The sequence below is a fragment of the Emydura macquarii genome, unplaced genomic scaffold, assembly GCF_026122565.2.
Source record: "Emydura macquarii macquarii isolate MOO-44397 ecotype Brisbane River unplaced genomic scaffold, CSIRO-AGI_Emac_v2 contig_1390, whole genome shotgun sequence".
NCBI classification, from domain to species: Eukaryota; Metazoa; Chordata; order Testudines; family Chelidae; genus Emydura; species Emydura macquarii.
Window position 1 is genome coordinate 3,390,022 of NW_027131527.1, and position 16,453 is coordinate 3,406,474.

Here is a 16,453-nt window from a genome sequence, read left to right on the forward strand (position 1 = left end):
TTATGAAAGCTATGTTCTGAATGAATGTATAATTAAGTGTGGTGTAGCTGTATGTGCAAGTTGTTCCTAACCTGAAATTCCATCTTGATTGAAGAATTTGGGATGGTAAGAGCAGAGGAAATGTTGCTAATGATCAGGACCAAACAGGGAAGAGCAAACATTGGTCACCAACTAAAAGTCAGCTCCTGAAAAGGAGGTGCCATTCCAGTGAAACTATGGTGGAGAGGCTCATCTGAGAAGTACCAATGCAGTTAACCGATTGATTAGTTGCTAGAAATAGGGAGTAGCAGGTGAGTATGTTATTTAAAGGCCAAAAATCAGGACAGCCAGTACTAAGACAGGGTTAATATTAAGTTTTGTTTAGTAAGATGCATCTTTTAATACTTTATACATACCTTTTATACATTGCAGTTGTCCTGTCTGTGCCAGGCCCATATATAGAAGATTGCAGTCTTCAGGACAGTCAATATTTTAGCGTCTTTCATACATATTACAAAAATGTGTTTCATTATTAATGCGCAAATGGCAGAGTAATCTGTATATTTTTGCTGCTTCTTTTCTAAGTAGCATATCTTAAAAGATGCATAAAACAAATCCTAATACCCAAAAGAGAAGAGGTGAGGACTAGAAACTCCAAAACAGCCATAGGACATAGAAATTTTGCCATATACTCTATGTGTGTTATGTCTAATCTGATTGAGGATAAGAATTGAATAGATGAGTTAAGATTGAATAGAAAGATATGTGATGAAAGATAAGATTAATAGGATTTGGAAGTAGGTACTGAGTGGAACAGTAATTATTAGCTGTAACCCACAATTCCTACTTTACAACCCACATAATTATAGCAATTTTTTTTTTTTTTATAAAGACTTCATGTTTGGTTCAGTTTTTTTTTTTTTTATCAGTGAAGGGATTCAGCTGATACACAAACATAATACATAAGTCACCAGTGTAAAAAGTAACTTGACCATTAACAGCTACTTGTAATGCAAGTGTATTTATATTTGGATCATATCTCATGGAATAGTCACACAATGACAATAACATATCATAATGGGATGCACTCAAACATGAAATACAACAAAAAAAAGACAGGAAGGAAACAGAGGGAAGATGTTCATTACTTTCAGAGTTGCAGATCCAGAACTTTATCTTGTGGTTTCAAGTTTCTGGAGAGGTGACTATAGAGGGCACGTATTCTCTCCCCAGAGATATATTTTCTCAAGTCTGTTTTGCACCACTTCTGGTTGCTCAGTTGCTGTTGGCTGGATGTAGTGCTTAAGTCTACTGTAGATTCAGAAGGCTGATGTTAGGCAAAAACAGGTACTCCTCATCTGGTTACTGTTGTCAAGTAGAAAGGGAGAAAGTCAAAGAGAGAGGCTCAAATTCAGCCCTAGTATAAGTGGCTGCAAATCCACTAATTTAATATTGGACTCTTCCAATGTCATCAGAAAGGTGGGGGTACAGTTAGGATTCTTCACTCTCCCTACCTTTAAGCTGCTTTGGAATAGTTCAAACAGGTTCACATTTCACACTCTGAAGGATATGCAGAATTCTTGTATGTGTATTCCCATTTACGCATCATATGAATTCAATGTATGACCTAACAACTCTGCATCCAAATACGTATCAGAGCACCAATCCCTTTTCATTTATGTAGCATCTCTCCTACAAATTCTATCCTGAGACACTTTAGAGAGCTACATATTACAAGACAGTAGGGCAAGTGAGGCACCCTATAGAGTAGCAGCAGAAACCATACAGTGATTACTGAGACCCGGCCGTGCCAAGGGTAACCACCTGAAAACATCCAAGTCAGGGCAGGCTGTAAAAGGAGACCAGATTCTCTCAGCACTGGTGGGTGACACTGAAGTCAGACTTCCCAACCAGCCACAAACAGTGCTTCTGATTCCCCACACTGGTTATCAAGAAGCCAAAATAAAAATATACACAGCCCCCGTTATTGCATTTCAGTCTCCGGCTCCCAATCAATCAACCACTAGGTCCAGTAAAGAGATGAGTTATTTTAAACTCTATGCTCTTTACCAAAAAAGTTTCTCCTTACCCCAAAGGGTCAGCCACAGTACCAGATCAATATAAGTTTAGATCTTACCCAAAATACCATGCTGCTAGCCAATCCTTTAGTAAATAAAACTAAAGGTTTATTATAAAAAGAAAAACAAATTATAAGAGAAATGTTAAAGGATTAAAGCAATCAGATACATACAAATGATTTGAAAGTCCATATATATTAGGTTTCTAGTAGGATTGTGGAGTTTGCAGGCTTGTATAATCCCTCTGGTGTACATCCAGTCCTTTGTTTCACCGCCTCAGTTCAGTTCAGTTGTAGATGATCCAGAGGTAGGCTGGAGACTAAAGACAGAGACTGAAAAACAAAATGGATCTCAGGCAGCTGCCTTTTATGTCCTTTGGTCTTTGCCATGCTTCTTGTGGAATTTTACAGGAACAAGATGGAGTCCAGAATCACATGAATAAGTCCTGGTGACTCATCAGGTATATCACTGGCTTCTCCCCTTGGGCCCATTGTACCTGTGAATTTCTTTAATGGGCCATTAAGCAGGCTAGTGCTGCAGCCATCCTGACAGCACAATTTGAAATACAGATATATCAAACATATCCATAACTTTCATTACATATATAACACATGAACATAAACATCATCATCTTACTTAGCACATTATAGCCTTTCTACCAGTACCTGACATGGCATATCTCATATGAATTATTATGATTTTGACATATTGATGTTAAATAATATAATGAATGCTTCCTTCCCCGCCCTTCTAGTCAGCATGACAATTACCATTAAAATCAACATTTGCCAACAGTTATGATGCAGTGGTATGCCAGATGCCACAGCTGTTTCCTTTTTTAAGTAGGGTGAAATATGGCAGGATCTGTGTGGTAGCTGTTGGCAAATACTGGTATTTTATTACATAGCAGCATATCATAGGAAGTGGAAAGAAAGGGTACCAAGACTGGGTTTTTCAAAACTGTTCAACATTAGCATAACTGTGGTGTAAAATGCTTATTGACTTCAGTGGGAACAGAGTTAGACTAACACTGAATATTTTTGAAAACTTCATCCAAAGTATGGAAAGAAATCTCAGCAAATCCTTTAACATCTATTTACCCAGGTCCCAGGCTCTCCCATCAGTGCACTCAGAGTACTACCCAGCCCATGGGTGGGTACAGTAGTAGCTTGTAATATGTACTAAAATAATAACCAGTGCCTCCTATCCTTTAAATCATAGCAGTAATGTGTGATCAGATGCTACAGCAGGTTGGTTTGTGACATGTTCTCTGGCTTGAGAACACCACAATGGAAATTGTTACATCACTCAATATTTTTCTTTCTTTCTTTTCTTTTCCTTTCCTTTAAAGCTAACATCCTTTTCCTGTGCCCCAGGGAGAAGGCAGCTTATGAAGACTAAATTCCTGTTCACAGATAAGTTTAGAAGGCAGCCAAAATCAGAAGTTTCTTGAATAAACCATGACCCTTCCCCCACTTCTTTTCTCCCCTCAGAGTCTTTTGAGCCCCCCACAGGAACCCAGCCTCACATTGTTTGATGGTCTCTGACATTTCCCCAGTCACTGGGATGATTGAAAGCTTTTTCCGCTCTTTGTTACAAGACTTTGTTTTTCCTCTTCCAAGTTTTAACTTAAAAAAATATTGCAGGAGGCATTACAGGAGTAATTCAGTCTGAGCTTCAGGGAGGAGAATGAGAGGCAGGTGTGGCTGGTTAGGAAAAGCCATAATGATAATGAAGCTTTTGCTCCTCTGTGTCTCAGTAGGGCTAGTGGAGCAGGTCACACATTCAAGAAATCATGGATATGAAGATGGTTCTTTCCACAACTCAAAGCCACCAATTTATGGGACATCTACATATCCTCAATGGTCCCCCATATCACAGGAGGACTGGGAGACGGAGAAGTTCAAGCAGGAGACCCCAGACCATCTTTCAAGTGCCATAACTTCACATCAAGGAACGCGAGATGATTCAAAAGCTGGAACCCAACAACCCAGAAATGGGTAAGAAAGATATTTATTCCTGTGTATAATGGCACTGGGATCCTGCTTGGAAGAGAGAGGCTCCCATAAAGAAAGGATCAGATTCTCAGATTATACCATATCTGAACAGGTGGGGTTTAGATGTTATAGCTACAGAATGAAAAGCAAAATAAATAGTCTGTATACGATGAAACCATGGAAGATCTAGGCTCTGTTCCTCATCCCAAAATAGGAGGACCGAGTCTTTATGTACAGAACTTAGCACAATGGTGTTCTGATATTGGTTTGGGCCTCAAGGTGCTACTCTAATACAGACAAATAGATAATGAAAGTAATAATAGTAAAGTAAAGATGGTTGGATTCAGTAAACTCATTAATTTAGCCCTTTTTTTCCTCTTCCCAATCCAATCCTGATTTATGCATGTGCATTTATTTGTTGTATGCAAGTATTCACTGAATAGTTTGTACAGACAGATTTCAGCTATGTTGTGGGTACAAAATGTTCATTTGACTATGCAGTCTTCATTGTCTGTGGTGTGTGATTGGTCACCTAAATCATATGGTATTGTTTCTGCTCCCTGACTAAGGAACACATTTTAAAAAGAGGAGAGGAAACAGCAATTAATAAATAGAGAATAATGAACAATGCCTAATTCTGTTCATGCAGAAAATGTCCTTGTTCACATGTGGATACAGGTATTGGTACAAACAGCCATTCTTCAGGCATTGGTGTGAACAAAAATATGTCCATGTAAATGATTTGCAGATAGACCCCTTTTTAGGAAGGTACATAAGCACATGCCTCAATTTAAGAATGTACTTAAGTATCTTGCTGAATCAGGGCCATAGTGAATACTAAGAGATCTGAATGAGATGAAACGAAGCAGTGTTTCAGAATCTGAATGAATGGTTCTGCAGCATTTGATCAGGTGTGCTCTAGGGGGATCCTATCCCAAGTGATCAGAATATTGGTGGCTGTAATTTATGTTCTTGAGAATGGATAGAGGCAGGGGCCCCACATGGGAGGGGAAAAGGATACACTTTACCGGGGCCTGGAGGCCCTGGGGAGCCCAGCCCAGGTTGCAACCCTCATGGGTATGTATGTGGGAGGGGGCCCGTGTTACAAGTTTGTACTGGAAAAAAATTATGCTTTGGCCCTGGAGAGAGGGTAACAGAATCATTGGGATGTCACCAGAAAGCAAGAACTAGGACATTGGATAATAAATAAGCATCAAGAGGAAATGAACCAAAAACCACCACCATCTGTAGGTAAATATTGTTTGTGATAATATACAAGGGAAGGAAAGCCAATCTGTGTGTGAGAAGTATGTGTTTTGGCAGAACTGTGTTCAAGCAGAGTATTTTTCAAAAAATGTTTTCCAGGGCATGTAAGTAGGTCGCTGATTCAAAAACAGAAGTCTAGGTATGAGATTGAATGAATTTTTGATAGCACTGACTGGCATTGTAGAGCCTGATCACAATGAGTGCCGTTCATAGCTCCATGTTTAGGATGTACTGACAAGATTTTTTTTTTTTTCTTTCTTTGAACGTCCTGGTGGAAAGGAAAATAGCCCGCCCCCCCAAAAAAAGCACACTAACCTACACACCAAGCAAACAAAAATAAAATATTGCTAATGTTATGCTTCCCTTTCACAAAAACGAACAAAAATCAGAAATTGACTTGTTTCAAAGCCTTACCTAGATGCATAGTTAAGTCCTTTTCCCCCTGCCTGTCACAGCCATTATTTTTCAGTCTTTCTTTGGAGCTTGCTGGTGTCAATCCTTTATTGTTCAGAAGAGGTACTGCTGAATAATGAGAGGTGCCATCAGTCCAACCTGTCCTAAATACTTAGCATGATGCCTTTAAAACAATCCCAGACCCATTCTAGAATAGGGAAACAAGCTAAACAGGGCACCTTTTCTTTCACGTAATAGTGCAAGGCACTACCCACTGGACTGTAAAGTTGGACAGTGGTGAAATCATATTTTGAAAATATTTCAGCCTTCTTGATAAGGACTGAAGGTGAACAAGAGATTTGCAGCCAGAAAGATCTACCACTATAAAATTACTGGTATAATGGGATTTTTTCCTTTCTTCCTGTGTAACTATTTGTGTAGCACCAGCCATTCCTCATTTTCAGCTTCCTTCTGGGAAATGCTTTTTCAAGATCTTCAAGAATGAGGTTTCATGCTGAGTTGAGTCATAGTGCTAGTCCTGCTCTCCCACATAATACAGCAAGTGCACTGATGTTTATAGGCTGATGGCATCTCTAATACATGGACTCCGGGGAAGGAGACATCTCTGAGATATATGCAAAGATATATGCTCTGCTTGGAGAAGACCATTTCCAAAGCTGGCCGAGGAGGGTGGAAATCACACTGTGGAGGGAGACAGTAGTTGTTTATGCTGTTCTCCATTCATGAAATTTACAACCCAACTTGTAAATTCTGGCCCAGATGATCAAAGTAAGGAATCTACACAGGCACATGTACCATAAACATGCGGATACCCAAAGTGCACATACAAATCTTGCATTCACATGCTCAGGTATTCAGTTAAGCATGCACACAAATTGCAGGCAACAAATTAAACATTTGTAAATGTCTGTGACCTGTAGACCATATTTAACTTTGAAAAGTTGGGCTTCTACATCCAGCAGAGTATGAATAGTATTAAGCATTAGGGGGTGAATAAGTGGTAAAATGGAGATAAAACACTGTACAAGTAGCTACAGTGAATGAGGTAAAACATGGCTCATTACCAGGTTCTTGTCCATCAGATTTAGGTTTGCCCTTGAAATGAGAGTACACTGTCATTTCAAAATCCTGCTAAGGAAACAGAAGGAAACACTGTAGAATCTAGGTATTATTATCCTCTCAACCCTACCAAAATGAGTATCCCCCACACCCTGCTATTTTCCAATGCATATTTAACAGGCAGCCAGCATTGCAAAACAAGCAAGAAGTCCCCTTAAAACAAAATATGAGCATTATTTTGTTCACATATCTGTTTGAATTTCACCAGATACCATGGTGACTGATAAGTTAAAATGCCTAACATAATCAGATAGAGAGAACAGATGCTTGGTGATGGCTACACTCCTAATATGAGGTGTGTCATTACAGCTCATCAGATACATGGATGTGTCACCTCAGCAATGAGCCACCCTCAAAATAACAAGACTATTTTAACAAAGAGTTCAAGAAGAATAGAAGTCATAAAAGTTAGTGCTCAGCCTTTGGATCAGGTTCTTGTGATCAGACTCTTTTGCGGATAACTAATGGGTAAATGAAGCGGCAGAATAGAGTAAAAAGTGGGTAGTAACAGATTATCATTTCTATGGGTGCACATATAATTTATCAATGCACTTCAGAAAGCCGGTGGTTTTTAATCCTCTTGGTTTGCAAGTCACTTTGTGTGTGCAAGTAACTTGTTTTGTTGGATTAGTGGCTGTATGAGCACAGAAAACTGATTGAATGATACTATAGTTGTTGCCTCTCACAAGGAATGCTATCTCTGTGAGATGGCCAACAATTTTATGAAAAATGTCAATACTCTAAAATTATTTTAACTGTGAACCCATTTTAATATCTTTTAAATGTTTTGCTTATTTTTTAATTTTAAATATTATATTTTTATTTCTTATTTTTCATTTTCTCTTTTCTTCGCTCCTCCCCAGTCATTTTGAAAAGAAAAAAAAAATCAGTTTTCCAAAATTACTGAGGAGGGGAAGAGGAAAACAAGGAGAAAATGAGAAAGAAAAAAAAAAAAAAAAAAGAGGACAGAAAAAAAGGAAAAGGAAAACATGAAAAATATTTTATAAAATAAAAATATGAAAAAAATTTCAAAGTGGGCAACTTTCACAAAAAAAATTTCAACAACCAAAAAAGGCCATTTTCCCAAGAAAATCATTTATTTTGAAACATTTTGAGCAGCTCTGCTCTCTGTGAACTGGACAATCACAGAGAACCCTTCTTGGTTGTGAGACCCAAAAATCTCCTAAATAGCTGACTTAGGTGTATCATATTTGCCCATTTTCCTAGCAGGAGAAAAGGAGAGGACAGGGGTGCTAAGGGAGTTAAACTGATAGTCCCTTGAGTCTGTCCCCATCAGCCTTCATCAAGTTAGATGTGGGTGTGAGAGCAGGATAGAAAAAAAAACATTCTAGATTACACCTATATCCAACAAACAAATAAAAACTATCATTGGTTATTTTCCCATAATAGATCATAGGAATGTTTGCATAATTCACTTTAACTTTACAACAGATGGCCTAATATAGGGCTGATGAGAAAGAGTCTGCTACTTCAATCAGCTTCTTGCCATGCCTCTTGAGATGGTCAGCTAAAGTGAGTCTTAGAGGGCATCCTGAGGACATGATTTGATACCAGGAAGCTCCAAAAGTAGCCCAGCATTAGAGCTGAAATCAGAAGGGCTTTTAAGGTTACACTGTCAGCACCCATAGTGGTAGCTACTCTTGATTATACCCAGCTGGCCTTCTCAAATCAAAGCCTAATGAAAAGGCCAAGACATCTGGCAGATAGTGTGCCACCACTGCTATCATATCAGCCACTACAGGGCTGACACATTCTGTGGACTGTTAAACCCAAGCTTAAACAAACAAGCCCCCTTGGAGGAGTCTTTTATCTAATTTGGAACAACTTCCAACAGAGGGCTAGACTGCAGCATGTACAAGCCTGTACAGGGTATGGTGCTGAGTTGCACCATCCTGTGGAGAGCTCAGGAAGGGTTTGTGCTGTGTGATGTGCAGGAGTGTGCATGCTTGCACTGTCCTCTAGGCTGAACCATCCAAACAGGCAGGGATAACATGATTTGTATGCTCTTCTCCGCACATCTAAGGGCCAGTGTGATCCAGCATTTGAAAAGAAAAGCAGATATCTTTGCCCCTGTAGGATTTCTAGATCCTTGCCAAGGATTTCTCTTACTCTGAAAGATCTATCTGAAGAGCAAATGCTGTGTCTTTATAATACATTCTGTTTTAACAAGCACATAGCATATAGCTTCAGCATATTTTCACTGGGTAGAGCTACCATGCAACACTTACAAAGAAATTATTCCTCAAATCAATCATGGTTTAAAATCACTAGCCTACACATCCACTCCCTTGAATGTTCAAAGGATTGAGCAGAACTATAGCTACAAATCCCACTGGTCTTCATGGAGCTAAAACTCACAGAGAAGTAAAGCTGCCCAGTCAGATTCCATTTGGTTTAGTGTCAGTGAGTGATCTGTTCTCGTTTTGATTTAAAAACAAATCAAGCATTTAAATGAAAGTTCAAAGAGCCAGTTGCTGCAGAAGCTGTAATTGGTTCAATTATAGGTAAGATCTGGCTACTATTCTGGAAATATCGAGTCTTCAGCCAGGTACAGGAGAATTGTTTGCCCATATCGCGCGCACGCTCTCTCTCTCTCACACACACACACACACACACACACACACACACACACACACACACCTATTGCAGTTTTCTACATAGTGAAAATGTATTCACTAAAATAAAAACAACACTTCCTAAAATATAGCAAAAGCAAAAAACTGGGAAAATACCAATTCTTAGCTCAAATTGTTTGATAATTGCAGTAACACATTAGGGCCTAGACATATCATTTTTAGATATCACCTTTTCTCGACTATATGAAGGCTTCCTAAAACCACCCCAGGTGTGTCCTTATCTCACAATAGTACACGCTCTGTCCTTCCTTTAATGCTGAACTTAAGTCTGGTGTGAGGAAGGTCAAAAGCCAGCAGCTCTGTATTCTGATTACTCTGTTTGAACAATAAAATAAGGGTGCAGTGACTCTCTGAAGTGTTGGAAGCAGATAAAAACAAATCAAAATCCCCATCACCCTTTCAAGGGGAAGTCAGAACAATGCTCTCTCTCAATAATTTAATTGCCTTGTTTGCTTTTACAGGAAAACACCCACTGATTTAATCAAGCCCGGTTTCATTGTTGACTAGTTTATTGCTATAAAGTAAAACAGGGACTTTCTTAGGAAACTGGCTGACCATTGAAAACTCCTGTCCCAGCTTTTTATATGTGGAGGGTTCACATTGAGTGTAGACATCTGCTTGAAATAAAATTAGCTTGGATGAAATACAATTAGGTATTATATGATGCTCAAGTGCTGAGAAGCTGGTATGGCAGTGACTGTGCAAACAAGTGGTGCAATCACTGTGTGCTCAGCAACAGTTTATGCAGACTGAAGGACATTAAAGGGGGAGATTTTCATAGATCATTTAGTCCCCAACTTCCAGAGTTAGGCAGCTAACTCCCTTTATGCCTTTAAGAATCTCCCCCTAAAACAAACAGCTCTTTTGACTGACACAGGGAATGTTGACCAAGACACTGGCATTGTTCCCTTCTCTTTGAAAAATGCCCCCTGATCTTTAACTTTCCTGTAGAAAGCCTTCAGCTACAGGCAGAAAGGTTGACCTTGGTTTGGCATCTCATCTGAATGACGTGTTGACTTCAGAGAAGCTGCAGCTTCACTACATGCACCAACTGGTGAATGAGTATGTTGCATACCTCTCTCTGCCTGATCCACAGAGGATATGAACTATAGCTCAGATGGCAGCAATTCATGCTGTTAGCTGTGGAGATTGCTCATTCCATTCCTGACATGTCAACCAGGATGCAGATGTAACATACCTGGTTGTCATTTGAACATGGGAAAGTTTTATTTGCTTCAGTGCACCTACTGACATAATCATGTGCTTAAGTGCTCTGTGGAACTGAGGTTAAACTAACAGGAGATGCCATTAAGATTCCAGTGCTGCAAGATGCCAAGTGCCTGCTGTGAGTTTAACACTTAGATGACAGTGATGAGTGAAATGGGATTTGGTTCAGGGAGCCAGTCCATACCAGTCAGGGGTTGTGCCACCACCTGTCCTGCAGCCTTGGTGCCTTATAGTAACTTTACTGCTCTAGCTCCCAGCCCAGTTCTTCCAATCCTTCCTGAAAGATTGTGGCCCTCCATGGACCAGGGGTCCTGTCCATTGCTGGATCAGGAAGAAGGCCTGAGCTTGTTTAAAATCAGACTATCTGTTCAAAAATCCTTTCTTCATCTCTTGGTCCCTAGGGAATCTAATTTAAACTAGCATATGCTGGCCTCTCCAAGGGATGACTTAAAAGGTTTGATAACCCCAGGAAGTACATTAGTATCCCTCTCCTCCTAGAGGAATTACATACAATTCGACAACAACACATGTATAGTTGCATTTTTAACACAATGGACCCCAAAGGTATTAAACCTAATTCAATAAGGTTTAACTTAATTCAGTAAAGTTCTTAATTCCATAAGGTTTGTCCAGAATATTGTCAGTTTGTCACAAGTATTATACCAATTTTGTAGATAAGTAAACTGAGACAGAGAATTTCTATCAACCACAGGAAATTGGCCCCCCTTGCTGAAAACAATGGACAGCATGAGCGCCCTTGAATTGGTGCTGAAAATGGTTTAAGTGCAAGAGCTGACAGGTCAAACCATTGTCAGCACCATTATCAAAATTAACCTGAAGCTCTTTCTGCACTCGAAAATAGCCCTGATTTAGCATTCAGTGGCTAACAATCAGTGTAGCTGCATTGGTGCTCACCTCAAAATGCAGATACGGGCAAACCTCAGTGTGCATGATCTTATAAGCTAGGAGGAACCTTGATTAGCTCAATCAGTGCAAACCCTAAGTTGCCCTCATCTACACTTCAACACCAGTGCAGCTACACTGACTGCCAGCCACCAATTGCTATTCTCAAATGTAGACAAGCCCTGAGATTCAAGCACTGACTTTACTCCAGAGATGAGTTTGTCCCATAATTTCTAAAGATGAAACCCAAATTATTTAGCCTTTGAAGTGGCTGGATCATTTGCTTTGCAGTGAAGATAGCGTGAATTAGGAAATAATGAACGTGGACACTTTGTGAAGAAATAAAAACCTCATGTAATTTGGTCTCTGAAGAACACTGTTTCAACAAAAGGCTTAGTTTTTTTCAGAATAAAACAGTCTAATTTGCCTTCTGTGCTGAACTGTTTAAAATAAAGCTTTTTAATTCAAGTATTGAATTGGCCAAGCCTTTCACATGGGGCTGGTTCACAAACAGCTCTAACCACAGATTAGTGGTTAAGACACTCCTTGAATGAGCATTCTTTCCTTCTGCTAACTTTTCAGTTACACGTCCAAAGGGCAGGAAGATTAATTAATGTGCTAACAGAGCACATGGTATTTGCATGCTAATTACTGCTTAGAAGAAAAATCAGTATTCATCATGAGAAGCCATTCCTTCCTAAAATACTATGCCTCTTCTTAAAAAGTTCATAGCACTTTACTTTCTGCAGTGCTGAGACATGAAAAAAATGTGCGTTATATAAACAGACATGGTTTCTCCTTGCTTGTATGAATTTAATGCAATATTCTACCTTCATTCTGCTCACAGATATCCTATTCATGTCAATGGAGTTTTTGCACAAAGACCAAAGACATAATACTACATTCATTTTTTTTTGGTATGGTCTGGGGCTGATTCTCCAGTCACTTACACTGGTGTAAACTAGGAGTAATTCCATTTAAATCAATGGAGCTCCACTGGTGTAAATCAGACAGGAATCAAGCCCCCTCTTTTTCACATGACAGGGGCAATGATTATGCAGCTGCTTTCTTTTGTGCTCTTGTGGAAAAAGGAAAATGTTAAGAGTCTGACAAATTCTCTATTTTGCAGGGATAGGGAACACTGGAGTTTGCAAAATAATTACCGAAATGGACTCTGGTGAGAATACAGATATTAAGAAACAGGTGTGAATGGGCAACTCAGCAAAACCTGTGCACACAAAGGCATAATAAAATGCATGGGAAAGGCAATTTAGGGTTCAGTTCTGCAGGCTTTGTTCAGGCAAAAAACCTCTCATTGATTTAAATGAGACTTTTTCTTAAGAAAGGATATCAAACTCTAAAGTAACGACTCTAAAACCCCAATCCTGCAACCACTTATGCTTTGGTAATTTTACACAAGTAGTCCCACTGCACTCAACAGGATTATTCACATGTGTAAAGTTACTTATAGCATTGGATCCTACATGTTGCTTGTGTGTGTAAGGCTGTTTTCACTGGCCAAAAAAAAAAAAAAAAAAAAAAAAAGTGTTTTTACAATGAGATAATCAATGCACATTCACTGTTTTACTGTAAAATCCTGGCGGAGATAACTGGACAAGGTCAAGCTGGAGCGTGAGGTATAGTGATGACTTTCCCTAGCTACACGGCAGTAAAAACTGCCTGTGCATTCTACATAGGATTACATGGCAGGATAGCTAATGCGATAAAAAAACCTATAGCTAGATGGACTGGTAGAAACAGTATAACACAGGAATGCTCTCACTTAAAAACTATACTTTACTTAGTCTCAAGCCTACACACATCTGCAACAGGTTAATAAAACACACCCAACCCTCAATAGTTACTGAAGTTTGAAGTGTCTCTTAACAGTATAGCGGCAGCTTTCCGATTGGCCGGTTCTTCCAGCTGCCATTGGGATACCCCAAAATCTGTGTCCAAGAAGAGAGTCCCAAAGAGTCCAAACCTCTCCCCGTTTTATCCTTGTTAGTAGACTAACATGTCAAGAAAAAAACCTGTTAGGAAAGCAGTTTCAAAAGCTAATCAAGTGGTCGCCTCAAAGTATTAATTAAATAGATGTGTACCTGCAGAATCTGCATGTCTTGAGGCCCTGACAAGTATCTCCGAGTCCTAAAGGGCATGCATAGATAAAAATGTTTAAAAAAAAGACTCCCCTCCCCTCCCCACTCCTGGCTTAGTCATGCCAAGGCTGCACAAGCCTGCAGAAAAAAAGCCTACCAATTTCGGCTACTGTTAGTAACAAGTATGATAATCAGTCTTACACTATCAGGTGGTCCCTGGCCTTTTTACTGATCTATCAAAATCTCCCCATACAGTCCCTATGTGTATTCAACACATGGGTGTGCATTTAAGCCATGTGCCTGAGTCCGGAAATTCCAACAGTGTCCACTGATCACACATGTACAGTAGTCCTCGTGCTCCAGACTAAAGGCATCAGAGGCAGTGCAGGCCAATACCTCTCTAGTTCCTTCTTGCCACTGCATGGCTTGAGTTGGATCCTTCTGTCCACAGATTTCTCCAGTTTTTCTCTTTTGAAAACCTGTAAATAGTATCGTAAATAGTTTTAGAGTTATATGTTAGTATAGTTAGACTTTTATAGTATAATTTATATAGCTTGAGTTTTTCCCTTACTGGGACTCCCTCTCTGCAGTCTGAGTCCCAGGGTTCAAGAACTCTCTCTCCTGTCCTCGTTCCTTCTCTGTGAGCAATGATCACCAGTGTTGTCTCTACTGCTTGGGTGAGTTGCATATTTCTGCAAAGTGCAACATCTGTCACTCATTTCCATTGCAAACACACAAAGTATGTGAGCTTTGATTAAGGAAACACCTTATGAAGAAGACTATGAGACCGCACTGTTGTTTGCGCCAGGGAGACCTCCCTGTACATTGGCTCCAACAGACAAGTAGCACCTCTCCAAGTACGCGCTTACAAACAAAGTCTACTGCTGCTAAAAGCCCATGGAATCTTCTTCCAGGGCTTTTATGAGAGTAGGGGCACGCTAGCCTCCAAGCTGGAGGATGAAGCATGCAAAAAAAAAAAAAAAAAAAAAAAAAAAATAATTAATTTGTTAATTCAGTGGCACCAACACCGAAGCAAAAGGACCGACATCCGCCAACTTCATCCAGGAATGCTGGACCTGAGTCTTTGCTGGGACTGGCCCATCTTTCAGAGGACCAACCAACTACAGCCTCCTGGGACACATTGGAACCATTGGAACTCTCGAAACACCCCAAACACTGGGACATACAGACACTTACATTACACTGGAGAATATCTTTTTCCTTACCCTCAGTCTCGTCTCCTTTCCACGCTGGTCCTCCTGAGGGATTTTGCCACACTGAAGGATGCAACTACTTAGGTGGCACAGGAACCATCCCCTATCCAACTCTCAGGCAGAAGTGTCCACCCTCCAGTACCATCACCCCCTCAATGAAGAGAGAGAACTTCTCAGGCTCAAAGGAGTTGGACACACCAGTCGTTCTATCATCTCCTGGTAGGAAGCTGAGTCCTGACAGACAGAGGAGATCTGGATGCCTTCCTACCAGATATATCTTCCCCAGGACTGCTGCTATCTGATGCCCTGGGCCTCTCCCATAACCCGTTGTTTCCCCTCCTGCCCCAGCTGGTTGATCCCTCCTTTTGGCCTTATTGGAAGTGGGTGTCCCATGACAGACACTCCAGATCCACCCAGAAGTCAGACCACACCTCTTCTACTTGGCATCCACTGGATCCATTGGAGGATGAAGGGGTAGACATTGATCTGGATTCACAGGTACCAATGGGAAATTTCATCCTCATCTCTGGAAGAAGCCATGACTCCATCCTTACCACCTCTGCCGGACAACAATAGGCATTACCAGGAGCTACTGCAGAGGATAGCCAGTGACCTTCAGATACCAATGGAGAAGGTCCAGAGCTCACAACACTGGTGTTTGGATATTCTGCAGCTTACAGGTCCAAGCAAGGTGGCAATCCTGTTTAATGAGACCATCATGGAGCCAGCCAGAGTGGTCTGGCACACCTCAGCCTTACAGGCCTACCCACCTAGGAGGGCTGAGAGACACTATTTCATCCCCACCAGAGGGGCTGAATTTCTTTTCTCCCACCCACTGCCTGACTCACTAATGGTACAGGCAGCCATGGAGAGAGCAAGATCACAACATCCCAAGTCCACCCTGGGTGACAAGGACTAAAAGAGGTTGGATCTCTTGGGAAGAAAGAACTTTTCCTCTACAAGCCTGCAATTCTGTATTGCTAGCTATCAGGCCTTGTTAACGAAATATAATTTTAACAATTACTCCAAGCCAGTTGACTTTGAAGATAAGTTTTCCCCTGAGAATAGAGCCCACTTTCAGTCATGCATAGAAGAACGCAAGTTAGTGGCAAATAAATTCCTTCCAGCTGCAATGGATGCAGCGGACACAGCATTCCAAGTCTTGGCCACTGGCATAGTTATGAAGTGGGAGTCTTGGCTTTACTCTTTGAGGCTCCTCAGGGAGATCCAGAACACCATCCAGGACCTACCTTTCAATGAGTTGAAATTGTATAACAAGAAAACAGATGAATCCCTACACTCATTGAAAGACTTGAGGTTGACTGTACACTTTTTGGGAATGTATACCCTGGCCTGAGGAGAAAGCTCCAGAAGCAGGTATGTAGGTTGAGACTACAGTGAGGGTGTGCCTCTCTTTTCTAAGCCATCTGGTCTCGTGCACTTATGAGACACCATTTGCCAACCTTCATCTATGGTGCCTATGGGTCTGACTCCAGTTGG

The 16,453-nt window shown here is 40.6% G+C and overlaps 1 protein-coding gene and 1 long non-coding RNA gene across 4 annotated transcripts in view; one reads left to right on the top strand and one right to left on the bottom strand.

Annotated features, from left to right (window-relative positions):
- Window positions 1–984: 984 nt before the first annotated feature.
- On the bottom strand, window positions 985–6,822 carry LOC137156004 (uncharacterized). 2 transcript variants are annotated; one of them, XR_010920634.1, is made up of 4 exons: window positions 6,799–6,822; window positions 5,735–6,415; window positions 2,231–2,389; window positions 985–1,344 (listed from the first exon to the last, which is right to left on the bottom strand). It is a non-coding gene; the product is annotated as an uncharacterized lncRNA (long non-coding RNA). The 2 variants fall into 2 exon arrangements; XR_010920633.1 differs by lacking the exon at window positions 6,799–6,822 and having other exon boundaries at window positions 5,735–6,584.
- The window catches only part of MMRN2 (multimerin 2), a 42,892-nt gene continuing 30,170 nt past the window's right edge, over window positions 3,732–16,453 (top strand). The window contains exon 1 of one of the 2 annotated variants that reach the window (XM_067552497.1): window positions 3,732–4,057. In XM_067552497.1, coding sequence (XP_067408598.1) covers window positions 3,747–4,057 — 311 coding nt within the window. In that variant the 5' untranslated portion in view covers window positions 3,732–3,746. Of the gene's footprint in view, window positions 4,167–16,453 lie in introns of both variants that reach the window. The other variant, XM_067552498.1, reaches the window with a different exon arrangement.